At 48.2% G+C, this 20344-nt stretch overlaps 1 protein-coding gene and 1 long non-coding RNA gene across 2 annotated transcripts; both read right to left on the reverse strand.

Annotated features, from left to right (window-relative positions):
* Nucleotides 1–333: 333 nt before the first annotated feature.
* Nucleotides 334–17744, reverse strand: LOC124666250 (protein VACUOLELESS1). The gene is made up of 14 exons (XM_047203597.1): nucleotides 16857–17744; nucleotides 16400–16690; nucleotides 13214–13353; nucleotides 4377–4482; nucleotides 4200–4292; nucleotides 3699–3788; nucleotides 3475–3588; nucleotides 2449–2571; nucleotides 2163–2236; nucleotides 2028–2082; nucleotides 1341–1519; nucleotides 792–921; nucleotides 606–708; nucleotides 334–437 (listed from the first exon to the last, which is right to left on the reverse strand). The coding sequence occupies exons 1-14, from the start codon at nucleotides 17718–17720 to the stop codon at nucleotides 334–336; spliced, it is 2466 nt and encodes an 821-aa protein (XP_047059553.1). The 5' UTR covers nucleotides 17721–17744.
* On the reverse strand, nucleotides 5325–13207 carry LOC124666252. Its single transcript, XR_006990840.1, has 2 exons — nucleotides 12654–13207; nucleotides 5325–6005 (listed from the first exon to the last, which is right to left on the reverse strand). It is a non-coding gene; the product is annotated as an uncharacterized LOC124666252 (long non-coding RNA).
* Nucleotides 17745–20344: the final 2600 nt, after the last annotated feature.

Consider the following 20344-nt stretch of genomic DNA (forward strand, 5'->3'; position numbering starts at 1 on the left):
GGTCTGATGCATTAGTTTTGTGGTCTTGCCCGAGGAATTTTACACTTCCCGTTTGGCATTCAGTCACGAGCCATGGACCTGACATGTGGACCCATCCGGTCATAATCAGAAAAGGTGGTAAACGCAGTAAAATTTGACACGATGTAACAACTAGAGGGTAAAATGTGCCAAAAAAAAATTAAATGGGGTAAAACCTATCGCAAATGTACAAACATGAGGTATAAAGTGGAATGTGCTCTAATTGAAAAGGACAAGCGTTTCTCTGATATGCATGAAGCTTACTAATATGCTCCCTCATTTCTTAGAAGACCTGTTGATTTTGGCTATACATAATCATACCTCAGATTTTTCAACACTATTTGTTAATTTCAGGATATATTTGGCAGCTTCAATTTTTTGGCCAGCATCAATACATGCTTCCACGAAAGGTTTATAGCCTGAAAAAAAAATATAAGAACAATAATAACATATTCAAAGATATAATATGACCATGAAGCATTATTACAGGGAACCAATATTTTTATAATGAAAAGTATATTTTACATGAAAGAAACAAGAAACAAGAACTTTCCTCATGAAGATGCAAATCAGATACATAAACCTACCTCCAGGTGGTTTCTTCTCTTTTGAGAAAGCTTCCAAAGCATCCCAATTACCAACTGTTGCTAAAGCACACGCTTTCAGCCAGTACCACCTTTTATCAGGAACCTAAGCAGCATCATGGGCATTACAAAGTCAGCATTAGAATAATCATCAGCGAAAGAAAAATGGTTAAAGACGATTTTCAATACCTTGAACTCTGATTTTACTTTCACTGCAGCTCGCTCATTTCCCATTGCAATACAAGTTTTTATTGTATCACTGACACTAGAGCCCAGAAATATTGCTTGCTTTGTGGAAACTTCTAGGTTATGTTGCACTCTGAGAGTTAAGGAAAAAGAATCAGAAATGGTCAAAGTAGAACCAGAGTTAATTGGTAACATCATGGAAGCAGGAAGCAGATGGAGGTTTGTGAGCTAAAAGACGTGTGAAGTGTGAACCTATCCTACAAGCTGGGAAGCAAATAGTGGTTTCATGATGCTTGACTGGATACGTGATATGTAAGTACCTCTAAAGGTAAAATAGCCGATTTAGTTATGCGGTTATGCCTTGTTTTCCTTGCTGTCCCAAAGCTTTAATTCATTTGATGAATCTTTTCACACAAACTGGGCGCCAAGCAGAGTCTAGGGCTCATTTCTGGATATCACATGATGCTAATGACCAAATTGCCATAACTTTGTCCTAATAATGATGTGCTAGCATCCTCAAATCACAAGATATTCTGACAAATCATCGTATACCTTAGCAATTTGGCATGCTCTTCAGAAGATTTGGATTCAAAAAGATGTTCCTTGGTCTCAGCAAAAAGCCTGTAGGCCTGGTCAATGAGCCTCACTTGTGGAACATGGATAGAACCCTTGCTTGCCACTGGATTCCTCTCCAATTCTCTCGACTCTTTCAACAAAAGAAAGGCAGCATCCTGCAATTGCTCTCAATAGTTAAGGGAAGGAGATTTACAATGTAAATACAAGTCATGATACTGCTGACTGAAGCATGTTAAATTAACCGTGCATCCTTTCCAGCATATCGTACTAACTACTCCCTCCGTTCGGAATAAATTGACACGGACTCATGCATGAAGTGCACAGAGCCTGGTAGTGTCCCGTGCAAGGATTACGAGTCGATGAGTCGAGCCAAGTCCGCTAGGGTACCAATGTGGACTAGTCACAACTATTCATGACTAGTCCATGTTTTTGGTTGGAACAAGTACCAACTCATAGACTAGTCGAGCGACTCTTAATCCTTGGTCCCACGTCGATTAATTCCGACCGGAGGTAGTATATAGATGAGCTGATTGCTTAGTTATGGAAAGCAAAATATTCACTGAGCTTAGTAAAAAGTTATTCAACTGAACTAATGTGGAAGATAGTATGTATGACACATTAGAACAATAGACAGTAATCAACACGTTAACACATGCAACCTACTTGGAGTCTCCCTGTTGATAAAAAGAAGTCCTTCAAAGCTTCATGCTTAGAGTGTCTGTGTGCATAATTAGACATTGAATGGTCAAGAAAGCTACACATTTAACACAAGAACCAGAAACAGGATAAATGCATCACCTTGCATAGGTCATAAACAAATCTCTAGCCAAGGGCCTTGCGTTGATTATACCAAAAAAATCCAACGGAGCGTTCTGTAAAATAGAAATTACGTCAACGAAAATCACCAAGAATTTATGAGTGGAAGCCACTTTCGTTCCATTTCTTAAAAACTAGTAAGAAGATCAAAGGTGGCAATGCCCATAAGTCCATAACTACATCATGCTCATAGTTGGCTCCTATCGATTCCCAGCAGTAGTGCCTTATTCCGGCGTACCATTCTCAGAGTGAGGGAGATTTAATTTACCTTTTCTACAGCTACCTTCTGCCAGATATGGAAAAGCACAAGGTACACAAGATCAGTATCACCGCTCTCAATTGACTTCTGTAATGCCTTGTCTTGTTCATCGATACTTAGCAACAGAGGAATCTGCAAAGGTAAAGAAACAATTCAGAGGATGGCATGTAATGCTCAGTTACTTACAAATCTCTCCTATTTCATACACATTCTTACAGCATATTAGCAGCTTGTAAGGTACAGGACCAGCTGCAGCCCTAGGGCAGCCCACATAATGAAACTATCATCTAAAATGGATATTGATTGCACCAAAAATGTACACATTTTATCAGCAAAACTCTTGATGCAGTTATTATATCCAACCCACCTCCTCTACTTCTGTTCAAAAGTTAGTCTAAGCAACCAATTTATTTGGTTATACACAATATCACATTTAGCATACCTGAAGCCTTGAGCCCTGACAGCCTAAAATTATAGGGTAGAGTTTACTTTGTTCCCTATGTTCTTTGGACATTCTTTTTTTTCCTGTATGCTTCTAGGAAGCTGCCATGTTCATGTTCTTAATCTGATTCATATATACTGAAAATCATGATGTGTAATAAATAATAAGATTCTTATCCCTGTACCACCTACTACCTCTGTCCAAAAATAAGTGTTTTAGTTTTGTCTACATACGGATGTATCTAGACACACTTTAGTTCTAGATACATTCGTATTTAGAAAAAGTTGAGACACTTACTTATTGAGACATTAGTATATGGCTCTTGAAACATTACTCATTCAAGCTAAGATGTTAATGTTGAGCTGAACAATGATTTTAGAAACATTACAAAAGCTATATTATCATATTTAGGAAGAGAGGAAGGTTGGTGCAAAATATGATAATGAAGACATGTTACATGAACCATCAAAGCTGTTCCCTAAAATGTGCAAAGCCCAAGAAAGTACTGAAAGGCTAAGTTACATCTATCCACGTTACTCACAAGCCCCCCAAAAAAGATTTCCATCTTGCTCACAAGCCAAAAGAAAACTTGCCTGCTTCGAGGATTGGGACTCATGGTCAACGAGCATGGCAGCCAACTTTCGCCGGCCACTGTTATCTGCATGAGCTGCCACTGCAGCATATGATATACCTTTACATAACCTGAGCTGCAATAGGAAGGAAATGTAAAGCAGAGGAAAAAATACACTTAAATAAGCATTGACAGGTAATATCATCAAGCATCGAGTCTGACACTCTGACTATAAGAAGCACAGACCTTGTCAAGCAAACCTTCAAGAAGGACTATATCTGGAATTGCAGTTGAGGCTGCTATCTTCTCACATGCCCAATGCATGATCACAACCTCCTATAAAATATTTAAGGCACAAATGAAACTGGTATTACTTAACCAAAAAGATTTATTGTACTTCTTAAAAAAAATAAGAAAAGATTTATTGTACTTAGTGCAAGGGTGGTACGATTAAGACCACCCACGATTACCACTTACTTTGCAAAATAGCTAGTTCAGACCAGCCTATAGTTCAAAACTATGATGTTCTACTAATGACTATTAAAACTCCAACAAGTAATAAAAGAATAAGTTCAGTGTTTGGTATTATCTTCGTCCAAAAAAATTAAAATTGAATTGTGAAGGGAACTTCATTGTGCATATGGTGAGTTATTAAGAACAAGATTATGTAACGGTTAACACAATATTTACGCATATCAAACAAACTTACGACAGGGAAAAAGGGAAGGAGAAGAAGAAGGTAGTTACCGGATTCAGGCTAAGGTACTCAGAGATGCGAAGTGCCAAAAGATGCTGATTAGCATTAATTAGACGTCCAACGAGCACAGTTGCAGTAAGCAGCTACAGAACAGGAAAAAAAAATACGATAATAAGCTAACAAAGATAAAGGAAATGTTCAATACAGAATCTGAAAGCAATACAAACCTTGTACTGCTGAATGGTAAGTGGCATTCCAATCTCCGGGTCACGAACAGCATTTAGAACCCGCAACATTTTGCACATTTCTTGAATGCGTCCTTGTGGAAATTGACTGCCAAAGCCAACTGGGTATCAATACCAATTTCAAATATCAGCAATAAATTATTCTATACAAAGAAATGCTGGTACCCAAAAGTGTTAGAAATAAAGTAATGATCATATGCCGATTTTAATAAAATGTTCTAAGTGTTGTATAACAAAAATAGCAAACAATAACATTACAATCTTCAAAATGTGACAGTAGCAGCAGTGGGTCATATACTATTGCCCAAGTTAAAACATAAGGCAAAAAAAAAAAAAGTTAAAACATAAGGCATAGCATGTGGTGTTGTCCGCAAGTGTTATCAAAGGAAGTCATACAATAAGCAACATATTTGGCCTAATTTTCCAAAGATGCTTTTGGTTGACAATTTGGAGAAACTAAGAAAACTTTTGGGCAGCCTCCTAAAAAACCTTAAGCTTTAATTGTAGTGGAAAAGCAAGGAGCTTGGCTCAAATCAAACATATGAGTTCTTCGACTAGAATAATGGAAAGTAGAAAAGAAAAATCATTGAGCATCAGTGTGTCTAAGAACTCCTAGCCCAGCACCTTGTCCATGGTTTAGAACTGGAAATGTTATCGATATTAGTCAAGTTAGTCCAGAAGTTTTAGCAATGATAACACCATTCGCCAGAAAGTTCTGCCGCCGCAAGGGACCTAAACCACCAGATCGGGACACCTCCACCGGCGGAATCGGGCGCTCCTTCCACAACACCATGTTCGGAAGCTGCTCAACCCAGAGCCCGCGCTTCCAAGCTCACGTGGCATCTGATAGTATCTCTAGCCTCACTTTCATGAAGAAGAGGATGACACTAGGAGAGTTGGGGCAATTTTCGTTGGTTTATTTCTCACACATCTCACACAATGCCATGCCAAACTGAGGGCACGGGGCTACAGATTTATAGCTGCTAGCCAGCCAGAATATGCTGCTAGTCTAAGATGCTAGTCTAAAGTTGCTAACTACCAGTCCTTCATGCCTCTAAAAGCAGTCAAAGATCAGGGATGCTATCCTATCCTAACCACCTGTCCTTCACAAAGGACCATGTGTGTGCTGCAGTCCTTCACAAGAACCATGTGCAGCAGCAACTCCACAAACACCAGAATACAATGACTTATTCATCAGCATCGTCAAGATTCCCGCTGCGCCGGGCTGAGGGTTTCTTCTCCTGCTATCTTGAAGGGATCCACGAGTTGCCGCAAGATTGAGGCAAACACCTGCCGCAACCAGCGCCGCCTCACAGCTCCTCCACCTGGCCACTGTCTCCTCTGCCTTCCCACTACTCTGTCGCCTCGACTGTCCGGGCTCCCCCGGTCGCTGTTGATCTCTTCGGCGAATGTCCTTATGTTTCCCGTGAGACTTTGTTAACTTAAGTAAAAGAAAATGTTTGCCCTCTTTTTGTCCATGTTTAGGCCTTATCGATCCACACGTGAGAGGTGTGTTGGTGGAGTATATGTGGATTGCCCAACCTTCTCCATCAGTTCTGACTTTTGGTTCTACTGGTTGGTGCATAAAAACTCATACAATCTACAGTTTACCTTCCCCCGCTCCGCTCCGCCCATGGCTCCACCCCGCTCCCCCGCTCCGCTCCCACCTCCCCACCAACCTCTAGACTAGCCCAGCGCCGCCGTGCTCCGGTAAATCCTCCCCTCTCTCCGATGGCCTCCCCAACCCCCTCCCACGTCTCCGCCACGCCGGCCGGCACACCTCAGACCCAAGGAACGGAGGAAAGGCGCTGGCTTGGGGACCTGGAAAGCCCGCTCTCCTCCTCCGAGGGCTCCTTCGCCGACGCCATCGAGCGTGCGCGCACCGGCGCGCCACCTGCCGCCGCGGCGGCGCCTCGACCTCGACAACGGCGCCGCCGCCGCTTCGTCGCATCTCCCGTCCGCTACCCAGGGCCTCCATCACCGCCGTCGTCGCCCCGTCGTCGCCGCCCCGCCGCCGCCTCCCAGGTGCGGTTTCCGAGCCCTTCTGCAACCGCCGTCGACGCCCCTGGATCCTCAAGGCAAGCGCCGACACGCCGCCCGGCTCCTGCACCCACTCCCGCCGCCCCCACCTCCGGGGCCGCTTCCCGCGTGGACGCCGATGGCTTCGAGGAGCCCCATGGTCGTTACTATCGTCGTCGCAGCCGACGCTCCACCACCCCACCGTCGCCGCCGCCGCCTCCCGCTCCCCCGGCCAGGCCTGTCCCGGCAGATCTCTGGGGACTCTGCTTCAACTGCTGCCGTCCAGGCCACAAGGCGATTGATTGCTGGTATCCCAGTCGATGTCTACGATGCCACGGAGAAGATCATCGCGCGGCAGATGTTGCTGTGTGCTTGCGTGGCCGATCCCCACCAGCCATGGACGATACCAGACCTGCGCAGCGCCGCCGACCAGGTCGTCTCCTTCTCCGACATGAACGTTGCTGTGCAGCACGCGCCACCCAGCCTTGAAGAACTGATGCAGCACAGGCCTGACCGCACTCTGTGCTATGTCCGGCGCTCGCCGACCATCACCGAAGCCGAGGCTGCCCTGGCGGATGCGGTGACCGTCATGATCGTCGGATCCAGGCCACCGGTAACTCGCGTGCAACTCGCCACATTCTTCACCGCCAGGTTCGGCCTTGACCCGGATTCGTTCGACGTCTACGACTTTGCCCCGGAAGATTTCCTCGTGCACTTCTCCAGCAATGCCGATCGGAACCGTGCCCTTGCCGCCCCCGGCATCCTATCTGCGCCTTCCTTCAAATGCACCATCAAGCCTTGGACCCGCCAAGCCCATGCCAGAGCCAGCACCTGCCACTACAGAGTCACCATCGATATCTTCGGCATTCCTGCCAATGCCTCCTGCCTCGGCACGGCGAGCTCCATCCTGGCGCCGTGCTCCGTCTTCGAGCGTGTCCTCACCGACCGGTCGGACAGGTCCAAATTCCGCGTCACGGCCTGGACGCTAGATCCGACGACCATCCCCTTCTCCAGCGTCCTGTTCGTTGAGGAGCCCTCTGACAACGCCGCCGGCGACGACACCCAGCTCCACATGCTCAGTTACAACATCTCTGTCAAGGTCCGCCAGGTTACCCGGGTTGATGGCCCGCCACCGCCACCGCCACCCCCGCCGCCACCCACCGCCCTTTGATGGCTATGGGGATAGAGACCGCTCACACCCACGCCGTGAGGACCGTCATCTACCTCGCGAGGATCGCGAGTTCCATGGTCGTTCAGATAACTATGGTCGTTCTGGTCGCTCTGGCCCTCACGCCAATGGTGGCGCTCCTCCAGATCGGGTTCATGACCGACAACGCCATCTCGAGGTCATCGACGTCTCATCCTCCTCATCGCTGTCAAGTCCCACGTCGCCATCACCGCCAAGTTCTACAGCCTCCACTGCTCCGGCATATGCTGCGCGGCGGCGCCGCCGTGGTAGACGCGGCCGAAACCCCGACGCAGGCACGACACCGACAGCACCAACCTGCCCACCACCGGACAAGCCTCTGCAAAGATGGGTGGTCAAGGGGACTTTCCTGACCGCGCCTGCCACACTTGCATGCAAGGAAGCTGCTCCGATTTCATATGAGGCGACGCCGTTGGGCCACGTCGACGATGCCATCCTGGCCCGGACCGTGCCCCTGCAAAGCAACGACGAAGCAGCCCCACCTCCACCCAGCAATGCTCTCCCAATGGTCCACGACACCATTGCTCCGCCGCTACAATTCATGGTTGGCAGCTTCCTGCTTTCTGCACCTGAAGGGCCCACTATGGAAGCTACTGCAGATTTGCTCCCTTGTCCTCTCTGGGACACCTCTCCAGAAACCTTGACTGGCCACAGCCCAATCTTGGACTTGGTCCTGTCTACCCCTGATCCTCTAACCCCACCACCACCACCACCAGTTGCTGACTCCCTCCAACAGCAGTCTCCTGCTCAACCAATAGAGAGGAATCCTCCCACCCCTGCACCAACAAACACCAGGCGCCACCTGGACTTCGAGGGCAGCTCCTGGGCCGTCTATAGTCGTCGGCCCAAAGCGGTCTCACTCCCTGATCCACCATCACCTAGACCTCTCAAGGCCCTGGCATCCCCAGCCAGGCATCTCCTGCCACGCCCTGCAGTTCAGAAACCACGAAGGAAAGTTATTCCTGAAAACTTCGTCCCTCGCCGAAGTAAAAGGGTACAAGCTCGTGGTGGAGGACGCTCTGGAGGCCCAACACGCGACTGCACCAAGGCCATCCTCAAGAAGCTTGGGATCTGCGTTGATGAGGATGATCGCGAGGCGCCCACCCCTGCCGCCATGGAGCGCTATGAGCGTATGTTCAGGAAAGTGATAGGGCGCAACCAGATTGTTGCCCTTGCTTCCCTCTACGGATGGGAGGTGCCGTCTGACGAGGAGTTGCAATCTCATGCTGCAGCTGCTGACACACCCTTGGTCGTTACAGGTCGTCCACATAATTAGATGGTAGCCCAGCCAATCATGGTCGTCAACTGGAACCCGAGGGGACTAAACGCCCCTGGTCGTCGCTCTGGTGTTCGAAACATGGTTCAATCCTCTGGTGCATCAATCGTATGCCTCCGGGAGACCAAGCTAGCTCACATTTCCCTTACAATTGTAATGCAAACCCTTGGAAATGAATTTTTGGATTTTGCTTACCTGTCGGCTAATGGCACCCGTGGTGGTATCCTTGTTGCTTGGAAGCCCGATTATATCACTGGCTCGGACCATGACATCCGTCGTTTCTCGGTCACTACACGCTTCGCCCATGGCGCCAACTCTTGGTGGCTAACTACTGTCTATGGCCCCCACACTGATGATGAACAGGTGGAATTCCTCAACGAGCTGCGTGACATTCGAGCGACTCACAATGGGGGCTGGATCGTCATGGGCGACTTCAACATGATTTATCAGGCGTGCGATAAGAACAACCCCAATGTCTCCCGCAGATCTATGGGACGCTTCCGTCGAGCCATCGATGATCTTGAGCTCCGGGAGCTCCCGCTGCATGGTCGTCGCTATACTTGGTCGAATGAGCGCGAAACCCCAACTCTAGAACGTCTAGACCGCATCTTTTGCTCGGTTGATTGGGAGGCTGGACATCCTAATCGCTTCCCGACTCCGTGTGGCCACACTTATGAGTGATCACTGCCCCTTGCTGCTACATACGGAGCTCTCGTCTCCGCAGCACCGACGGTTTCACTTTGAATCCTTCTGGCCGCAGATCCCGGGTTTCCAGGAAACAGTCCAGGCAGCCTGGGCTGAACCTGCCTTTGGCAATCCTATTACCGTCCTTGATCGAAAGCTCAGGACGCTTAGTAGACGGCTGAAGTCCTGGAGTGACAAAAGAGTCGGCAACATAAGGCTCCAGATTGAATGGGCCAAGGAACTCATTCTCCGTCTTGATGTAGCCCAGGAAGACAGGCAATTGAGCCCATTGGAAGCATGGCTCAGACGGGAGCTGAAGAGGAAATATCTGGGGCTGTGCTCGCTACAACGCACCATCGCTCGGCAGCGATCCCGCATCAACTGGCTCCGGCAGGGAGAGGCCAACACAAAATACTTCCACATTCACACCAGCCATCGTCGTCGCAAAAACTACATACCCCAAATCACTCACAATGACACCATTCTGGTGGAGCAAACCCAGATTGAGGATGCTTTTGCTGAGCACTACGAGCAATTATTCAGTACCCCTCCTGACCGTGACTTCAGTATTGACCTTGATGCTATCGGGGTTCCACGACACAACCTTACTCTCCTAGACACAGAATTCACCGAGGAGGAAGTTTGGGCTGCAGTCAAAGACACTCCCGGGGATAGATCCCCCGGGCCTGACGGATTCACTGGCACATTCTTAAGGGCCTGCTGGCAAACAATCAAGGGAGATATCATGGCAGTTTTCCAAGCTGTCTACCTTGGTCGCACACACGGGTTTGCTAAGCTCAACAAGGCGCTGATCACCTTACTGCCTAAGAAACAAGATGCATCCACGGTCCGAGACTACCGTCCAATCAGCCTGGTACACTGCATTGCCAAGCTTATCGCCAAAGTCATGTCTCTGCGCTTAGCACCCGTCCTCCCAACTCTGGTCTCCCCAAATCAGTCAGCTTTCATCAAAGGAAGGGCAATCCATGACAACTTCATGCTAGTACAGCAAATGGCTAAGTCCTTTCACAACGCCAACACACCTACAGTGCTACTCAAGCTTGACATTGCCCGTGCTTTCGACACTGTCTCCTGGCCCTTCATCATTGAGCTGCTCCAACATTTGGGTTTTGGCCATATTTGGATCAACATCGTCTGCTTACTGCTATCCACGGCATCGACTCGCATCCTTGTTAACAGTGTCCCTGGGGACGAAATATTTCACCATCGTGGCGTGCGACAAGGCGACCCCCTGTCACCGATGCTTTTTGTCCTGGCCATGGAAGTATTCCACCTCCTCATCGACTTTGCCGCCCGCCTGGGTCTGCTGGCTGTCTTGCCTGGGAGCCGTGGGGCATGTCGTACTTCCCTCTACGCCGACGACACAGTCGTTTTCATCAAGCCTACCATCTCTGACTGCGAAACTCTCAAGGATTTGCTTCAGCTGTTTGGGGTGGCCAGTGGCTTACACACCAACATCCTCAAAAGCTCCGCCACCCCGATTCGTTGCAGTGAAGAAGAGCGAGGAATCATCGCCCAACACTTGCTCTGCCCAGTCAAGGATTTCCCTATTCCCTATCTAGGGGTCCCCTTATCTATCTGGAAACTTCGTGTGCAGGACTTGCAGCCGCTAATCGACAATCTCCACAACAAACTCTCTGGCTGGCGTGCTGGCTTGTTGTCCAAAGGAGATAGACTAGTGCTTGTCAAATCTGTGCTTGCTGCAACCCCCATCCATATCATGCTCGCCACCGATATTCCCAAGCTCATCAAGGATGCCATTATCAAATGCCAGAGGAACTTCTTCTGGGCCAATGGGCGGGACGACGGCGGTCGTAGTTGCGCTGTTGCTTGGAAGAACGTCTGCCGCCCAACTGATCTTGGTGGACTGGGCGTCCTTGACATCAAACGGATGAGCTGGGCACTTCGGGCTAGATGGCCTTGGCTGGGTCGTACAGATAACACAAGACCTTGGGCCAATTTCCCTATCAAGATCAACAAAAACATCACCTCTCTGCTCCATGCTGCAACCGTCGTCAAACTTGGCAATGGCAGCAAAGCTCTGTTCTGGACTGATCGTTGGATCCAGGGGCAGAGCATCTCTGACTTGGCACCACAGGTCTTCTCCGCTGTCAGTGCCCGCACTTCCAGAACCCAGAAAGTGGCTACAGCTCTCCCTGGAAATGCCTGGATACAAGACATCACTGCTGCTCTATCTATGGATGGTATTGTCCAATTCCTCAACTTGGTCGAGATCCTTGATACACAACAGACAAACCCTGAAGCCGAAGATGAGATCATTTGGCACCTATCGGCCTCTGGTGAATACTCCTCCCAATCTGCCTACAGAGCCCTCTTCGCAGGGACTGTGACTTCACCTCACCACAACGCTATTTGGGAGTGTTGGGCGCCTCTTAAGTGCAAAGTCTTTGCCTGGCTTGCCTCCCTAGATCGATGCTGGACCAATGAGCGACGCCTACGCCACGGCCTGACCAACAGCGACACTTGTGCGCTCTGTGATCAAGACTCCGAGTCCATAACACATCTCCTGTTAAGGTGCTCCTTTTCGCAACAAATCTGGTTTGACGTATGTAGCAGGCTAAACCTCCAGACATGCATACCAGACTGCAACAGCGAGTTCAGCACCTGGTTTCAGACCGCCACGATGAATGCACAGAGCTCAGTTCGGAAGGGTGCCAAGTCGATTATTATCCTAATCATATGGAGACTCTGGAAAACTCGGAATGATGCAGTCTTCAAAAACACTGCACCTAACAGGCAGGACCTGGTCGTCTCGATCCTGGAGGAAGCTAAGTTGTGGATGATAGCCGGCGCAAAAGCCCTGCGCCGGCTCCCCTTACACGCTAGACCTCCCGATGCAGAACCCCCTTAAAGTCCCTAGGACTAACAAAGTTAGCCCTGTACAGTTTTATTTCTTTCTTCTTTTCTTTTTCTCTGAAATTCCTTTGTAGCTCTGCTACTCCCTGTATGCTCCCGTCTTCTCGACGGTTTTCTTCTAATATATTATGACGCATGCTTTGGCATGCGTTCGAGAAAAAAATCTACAGTTTACCTTCAGTATGCTGTTATTATGGCAGATCTAAGCATATTAGCTCTGTTGATCAGTTTGGTCAATGATCAGCACTCTAAGCAATCCAACATCGTGCACATATTTAGTTGGCTGTGTTCATCTGTATGCAGCAGGGTAAAGAAGAATTTTCTGGAGGAAAAATGATGTCACACATACTATCGAGGCACTGGCTGGAAACTAGGGAACAATCCATCTGAGCGTTTCACAGGGGAATATCTTTTTAAAAATGCACTACAGCTTAAGGGCTTATATTAGACATGAAAAAGTACAAATTGAGTGCAAAACAACCAATGGACCTCATTCCCATAAAAAAATATTGATATACAACATTATTATAGACTCCCACCTTTACATTTTGCAAGACATTTCAATTTGAGCAGGATTTTTCGTTTTGCAGGGCACACACAGTAGGTAATAAACTGATAACTAATATGTACTGGTTCCACGACAATAAGGTTGAAAGATAAGCATGTGATTTCTTGCAATAACGGAAAAAAATTATGTAAAAAACCAGCATCCCAAAGACATGCAAAAAATAAAACCTGCAGAACGGTAAGCCATAAGTAGCGGCATTAAGTAATGCATGTTGGCGTGAAACATCGAACTCATATCCAGCAGCATCAATACAAGCCTCAATCGCCTCGGGCAAGGAAGACGATATTAGCTGATAGTTATCGTAAGCCTGCAAGTGTAGATCATTGTTAATGCCCCATCTTTGGTTTTCACGGGAAAGGGGGCCTATTTATGAGATGACGTAAGAACAATTTCTGAAATTATTAAAATTTAGACATCAAACAGTGCTGATATAATTCAAAAGTTGCACATGGTGAATGCCATAAAGTGCACTCTAAATAATGCCAATTACAAAATGTCAATAAAGTGTGAAATAAGCAAAGAGCCCAAGATGCGGTATCTTGCCATGCATCTGTAATATTGCACATAAAAATGAGGGGTGGTATGGTTAACTATAAGTAGTATATGTTGCATGGTACTCCCTCTAGTCAAAATTTACTTGTAGCTATAGCTCCTAACACATACAAAAAAGGACGAAATTTAAGTTTTAATTTTGGTATAATTCTCCACTATTAACCGAATAGTCATCTCTCTAGCATCACCATCACCAATAACTCAATAAGCAATAAACAGGAGTACTTGATGGAAAATGTTGCCTCCAAAAAACAAATGACAAGTATTCCAACCAAACCAACTATTTGAAACAACACCAACATTGGAATGGAGGTAGTAGTGAGGTAGGCACCACAACAAAAAGAATGCACATCATTCAGAACCCTAATTGACACACTAATACTCTGTGTGGCAAAATGAATTAGTTTGCAAGAGAGTATTGCACTGAGTAAACCACACATGGACCATGTAACTCTTATCTTTGTAAATTAATTAATGGCTTAACTTGCGGGAGTATGAGAGGGGCCGAATGCAGAAGATGGTCTTTAGAGCTACGGTTGGAGAGCAAATAGTAATGTGGAGGCGAATAACCGATCTGCTTGCCGATGGAGCTTGTCCCCATCCGCTGCAAGAGACCCATATAATCTTCTGAATACATTCTTATTGTTTCAACAAGATTACATGGAGTTCATGGAAGCTTAACTGGAAATCCTGGGCGCCGCCAAGGGTGAAGTTCTTTATCTGGTTGGCCTGCCTCGACAGATGCTGGACGGGGGAGAGACTGGCACGGCGCGGCCTTCCGCATGCGCCTAGGTGCCCGCTCTGCGACCAATCTGTCGAGACCATGAGCCACCTACTCACAGGATGCTCCTTCTCCAGGACGGTTTGGTTTGAGGTTCTGTCGTGGATTCGATCCACCGCAGGCCCTCCCATGGCTGAGGGTGACTTCGCGGAGTGGTGGTCGCTGGTGGTGCGGACCACCCCTCGCCAGCAACGCAAGGGCACTTCGTCGGTGATCATGCTTACGGCATGGTGGATTTGGAAGCACCGGAATGCGGCAGTCTTTGACAACACGCGGCCTTCGGTGGCATCCTTGTTCAACGACATCATGGCCGAGGCGCGGGAATGGGCGGACGCGGGAGCCCGGGGTGTGCACCAGCTGCTCCCCTAGATTAGTTTTTCTTTTTCTTGGGTTGAGTTGTACGGCGTGTTGTGTCCGTCCTCGGACTTGTACATAAACTCTTCTTTATCTATCAATGCATCGAAACGCAAGGCTTTTGCGTTTTCGCGAAAAAACAAGATTACATGGAGTGGACTTATCTAATACTGCTATGTAATCAGGATAGTATGAGGACTCATCAACTAAATGAGCTGGTATACAGCCTAAACCAGAAGGGCGGGCCTGGCGCAGTGGTAGAGTATCTCCACTTGTGTCCTGGATTCGAATCAGCCTCCTTGCACAGTAAAAAGCAAGGGAAAGGCTGCCTAGAAATACCCTTCCACAGACCCCAAAATGTGTGGGAGCTTTCAGCACTGGGTACCCCCTCCAAAGAGTCCACAACTTATCACCATGTTAGTACACAGGTGACACTTTCTCAACCTGTGCACATACATTCCAGAACTCAGCACTGGACCATGATCTAGCTCACCTAATGTGTACATACAAGGGACAATGCCAGCAGCACAATGACCTAGCATAGTATGTACAGTAACTAAAGCAAGTGCATACAGTTCATGCAGCGGCAGGAGTCCATCAAGCCTATCATGCATGTGTTTGTTCAAGAATCCAGGTCAGCCAGGAAATGCACACACATGTTCATCCAACAATACAGGTCCGCATGCATGTGTTCCAGCAATTTAAAGTGATGTAGTTTTGCAAGAGCTGACCTGAGTTTATTGTCAAATACTGCTTATTGTTTGTATGTCTCATAATTATACTTGCCGAGTATGCTTTGTCACTTTTGTCTTGTGTTCTATTTGGTTTTCAGGTAACAAGTCATAGTGGCACGCATGGGACTGGGAGCAGCACCTCAACATGGCTGGATACACACTACTCTCACACATATGTAGACTTAGTACACATCATGTACTGTACTTTAATCTTGCCCATTATAAGTTGCTAGATGCTTATTATTCTACACCGCTGAGACTTGTCATATGTTACTTAGCACTATAGTTAGTTCATACGGAGTTTTATTGGTATAATGCTTAATCTGAGTTATACTGAACACTATAAGCATGTGGACAGATACATTCTTATTTGGTTGTTGCCGATGTCTTTATAAAAAAAAAAGGCAGACTCTGTCGAAGTTTCTAACTATACCTAGACTAGACTTGCCAGTTTTTACCTTTGTGTGGTAGCATTTGTTCAAAGTTCAGGACAGTATTGTGGTATGCATCCAGTCTTGGAAGAGTAAGACAGGAGGTTAGTCCACTAAGGGTAAAACACTAGAGGATACTAATTATCGGAAGTAGGAGAGAGCTTGGGTCAGATTTAATAAGTATTTGGGTTTACTTGGAGTCCTAGTCGCTAACCCTTTGAAGGGTCCTAGTATCTTAGTACAGCCACCAAGCAAGAAGAAATAATTATATCCGCTATTTACTATATCTCACGTAGTTATACTGAATCACCGACAACTACTATGGAACGGAGGGAGTAGTTATCAAGGTGTGAATCAAGGACTGTTCACATCATCTCAAAGCGACTACGCTACGCATAAGCACTAAGCTAGCAACAAGAGGATGGCAGCAGTAAAAGACACATGTGCTATACCATTAATGGCACAGGTTATGTACATAAGAAAGGGAATTAAACGGGGTACCTTAGCACTTTGCTTGTCGTAGTGGTCTCTAGCATCATAGAGTAATGCTGCTGGAGACATGCTTCCAATGCCAAAAATTGATGTAGTACAATCTGGAACTCGGTGTAGAAATTCCATGCTTGAATTAGAGAGGATTCTTACGCCATCACACTCTGGAATGAGCATTATGGGTTCATCATAATTGTACTGCACCGGATCTCCATTGGGGCCGACCATCAAAAGCACTTCAGGCCAGTAAAGGAGCACGCTATCCAACCCGCACCAAGCTATTTGATCCGGTGGTAATGCAGACTACAATATTTCAAAAATAAATAATAATAGTGAATATTTGTGCACAAGAGTGCTACTGCCAATTTGATATGCATAGACAATGGTCGAAAGCACCAATGTATGCTAGTAGAACCAGATACAGATTTTACAGACTAAATAAATGGTGTACTAGAGCAGAGACGCTTACATCGCACTCGTACTCGAAAATGATCCTGGAGAAATCCGTGGGGATTACAAGCAGGCGGCCATCATGTGCAAACGCCGCAAGCAGCTTCCCGTTGGGTGAGACCGCCATTTTCTGCACGGGTCCGATCTCCAGGGCCTCCCCTAGAAGCTGCACGCCATCCTCGTCAACTGCCACTACCCGATCGCCCACTGCAAGCAGAACCTCGGGGCTCCCGGACATGACGAACTGCGGCTCCACCACGGCCATGCACAGCACCTGCTCGTCCTCGCCGACGCCCGGGTCGGCGAGCTCCCGCGGGTGCGGGTCGTCTGCCTCGATGTCGGCGGTGACCACGACCCGGTTGTCCTCTGTGAGGATGGCCACGCCGCCTCCCCAGAAGACGGCGTCGGCGACGCCACCGGAGGCGGGCGGGAGCAGGGGCGCGGGGGTGGAGGTAGGGATTGGTTTCAGATCGGGGAGGCGGAAGCGGAGGAGGGAACCGTCGGATAGGAGGGCGAGGAGGTTGAGGGAGCTGGAGAAGGCGAGCGAGTGGAGGCGGGGCAGGTGGGGCGTCCAGGGGGAGGAGGCGAGCGGGTGGCCCGAGGAGGAGAAGAGGAGGAGGCGGCGGCGCGAGGGCTCGGAGTGGAGCTGCACGATCTTGGAGTCGTCGCGGACGGCGGCGATCGGGCCGCCGAAGGGCGCGGCGGCGACGATGTGGGTGGAGAGGTCGAGGCGGCCGGTGCCGGCAGTGGCGGCAGCGGAGGAGGAGGAGGCGGTGGTGGTGGGCGGGGAGGACCAGGGGAGGGGGGAGTAGATGGTGATGCGGCGGTAGAAGCGGTCGGAGAGGAGGTCCCACTCCGCCGCGACGGAGACGGAGGAGGACATCCCCGGCGCCGGCGGCGAGGTCGGATCGCGCGCGAGGCGGGGAGGAAGGGGGTTGGAGCTCAACTGTCCGGGTTAGGACGGATTGGCCGCTGACATGTGAGGACCCAGCCAGGCTTCATCTTCTTCGTTCGGACTTCCCGTGATTCGGCTCGTGCACGGGACACACAGGCCATGGGCTTTCTTTTTCCCAGAGCTCGGTCCAGGAAAACAGGATGGTGACAAACACAGCACATGGGCTATTTTTAGAATCCACTGGCCATTTTTATGATCCGCCTTCTCCAAAACAAAAAAAAAAAGTTCTGCTCCTGCCAAATTTACGAAACTGACCTTGAACTAAGAACTTCAGCACACAAAATAACCAATATTGTGGGAAGTTTGCGATGTTTGGACGAACAAAAAATAGCATGTCATCCAAGGAGTAATTGATGCACTATCATGGAGCTCTCATAGTTATTTGAGCCTCGCGTCCGCTGGATCTTGCTAGATGTTGAATCTAGAGACTCCATTCAACCGTTTATTTTTTTACACAGCTCCCGCGCTGAAACTCTAGCTACCAGCCTCCAATGGCCTTTCTTGTTGCGGCTCCTCCAATCCCCCAATTTGCTTCCTCCTCGCGTCGCCGCCACCACATCTAGCAACGTCCTTCTCTTACACCCTCTCTCCTCTGTGCGCCTTCTCATCTCTCACCATGGCACATCCATCGTCATCCTCGCATCGTGCCCCCCCCCCAAGAAGCGTAGCTTGTGTCATTGCCAGAGGAGCGTCTGGGGGCTGGTAGGAGCAGTCCAGGTCGCTAGGATGAGGCTCCTCACGACGTACCGTCGGAGGAGGAGCGGCTGGTGGCCATCGGGAGGAGCGCGGGCTGCTGGGATGAGTCTTTGCGTGTTGTATCTCTCTCTGTCTCCCTCCATATCCCTCTCTCACACAAGATATCCTTGTCCCCGCAAAAAAAGGGAAGGAGAAAAGGAGAAGGTTGCAGGGAGATGAGGTAGACCACGTGGATTTGCCTCTAGAAGACATGAATAACCCGATTCAGCTCGGTTGTGGCTGGTTTCCCTTTAGTTCTAGTAAAGTTCGTCGTTTTTGTCATCGTATTCTCTGATGTTGGGTATAAACTTTACTCACTTTTGCTTTCTTCACATCTATGTATTGTGAGATAATTGCATCCGGCTTATTGCTGCATTGATAACTTTGCTCTAGGTTAAAAAAAGGCTAACAAAGTATATTCCACTTCATTAGGCATATTACCATGCTTATCTTTTACCAGCATTTTGCCAGGGTTGAACTATTTTGATTCAATTATCTATTGTGACTCGGAACTGCAATCCGTTTGCCGAATAACATATGACAGTTGACGTTTTGATGCATCCAAGCCATCTCAAATCCCCTGCATGCTCAAAGCTCATGAACAAAAGGGTCCTCAACAGAGTTACGTCGAATGCACCTCGTTCAGTCAAAGCACAATTGATATCTCTCATAACATAGCCCCATCCAGATACATGATTTACTAGAGTGGAGGTGGGAACGATATGTTATGTTCTTATATTGTAGGTTCATCAGGATTGGAAATGTTATGCTCAACTAAAATTCTAGGGGGGGCAACATGAATAATTGGACGATAAGGCGACAAATAGGCAATACTAGTTGCAAACAGGGGCGCATTGAGCGCCCCAGAGGATCAGAAACATCAATCCTTCATATTCCACATCGTTCAATTACACTTCGATTAAACGTTTGTGATCATCTAATTCCCTTGTGTGTTTCACCATGTTTCCCTCACGAGAACGCTTGTTGCTAAAAAAATGTGAAATAAATCACATGCCCCCTCCCCTTCCTAGGAACACATCCCACATGCCTTGATGGCGGGGCCAAACTGCCAGACGTAGTCACGACAACCGGTCATCAGAGTTGCGACTGTTGTTGCCGAGGAAACTCGTTGTAGTTCCAATCACCCTTGTAGCAGCGATGATCGGCTTTTGCAACAAGGGTGAACGCGGGAGCTGCAAAGGCTGATGGATAGAGTTTTGAAGTGAAGGCCGCTGCAGCAATATGCACCCTCCATATTGCACACCCCCTCCTACGCTGCGCCCGCATGATGTCAGCCAGCCAAACACGCCTCGTTTTGCTCCTGTCATGTTGCCTTGAGGTCATGTTCCTACTGCATCGGTGCTCTGGCTTCAGCATTCTCCACTCCCCAACTCGCTGGTGGCCGCGCAGAGCAGTAGCACCACCACCATTGTGCAATGTCGCATGATTGAACAACAACTCTGTGACCGCATGATTAAACAACACCTCAGTGAGGAGATGAAAGTTAATTACATTGCAAAAACAGAGAGAAAATTAGATTTAAATTCTAACAACTCTTATTTAGTTATGGGTTCTCATTTAGTTACATTGAGGCGAGGGGCAAAGAGTAAGGGGGAGGCGGCACAGATCTTGGGTTCTACAGTGTAGCCTTTTTATAGATACGGGGGATCTGGGGTGGACCGGTGGAGGCAGTACAATGGTGTTGGGGGGTGCTGGACACATGTCTCTGCCACTGAGGATGTGGCATCTAGTCGATATAAATCATACACTCACATATACTTTATTAATGGCTTCCATTTTAATATAATGTGTCTCAC

This window comes from Lolium rigidum, chromosome 6, assembly GCF_022539505.1.
Source record: "Lolium rigidum isolate FL_2022 chromosome 6, APGP_CSIRO_Lrig_0.1, whole genome shotgun sequence".
NCBI lineage: Eukaryota > Viridiplantae > Streptophyta > Magnoliopsida > Poales > Poaceae > Lolium > Lolium rigidum.

Bases quoted from the DNA above. Each gene is read 5' to 3' on its own strand.
- LOC124666250 (XM_047203597.1), bottom strand. From the start codon at position 17,720: ATGTCCTCCTCCGTCTCCGTCGCGGCGGAGTGGGACCTCCTCTCCGAC. The intron at 13,354-16,399 runs GTACCCCGTTTA...CTACACTTGCAG, and splicing joins ACGACAAGCAAAGTGCTAAG to GCTTACGATAACTATCAGCT. The intron at 3,589-3,698 runs GTCTGTGCTTCT...TTCCTATTGCAG, and splicing joins TTGAAGGTTTGCTTGACAAG to CTCAGGTTATGTAAAGGTAT.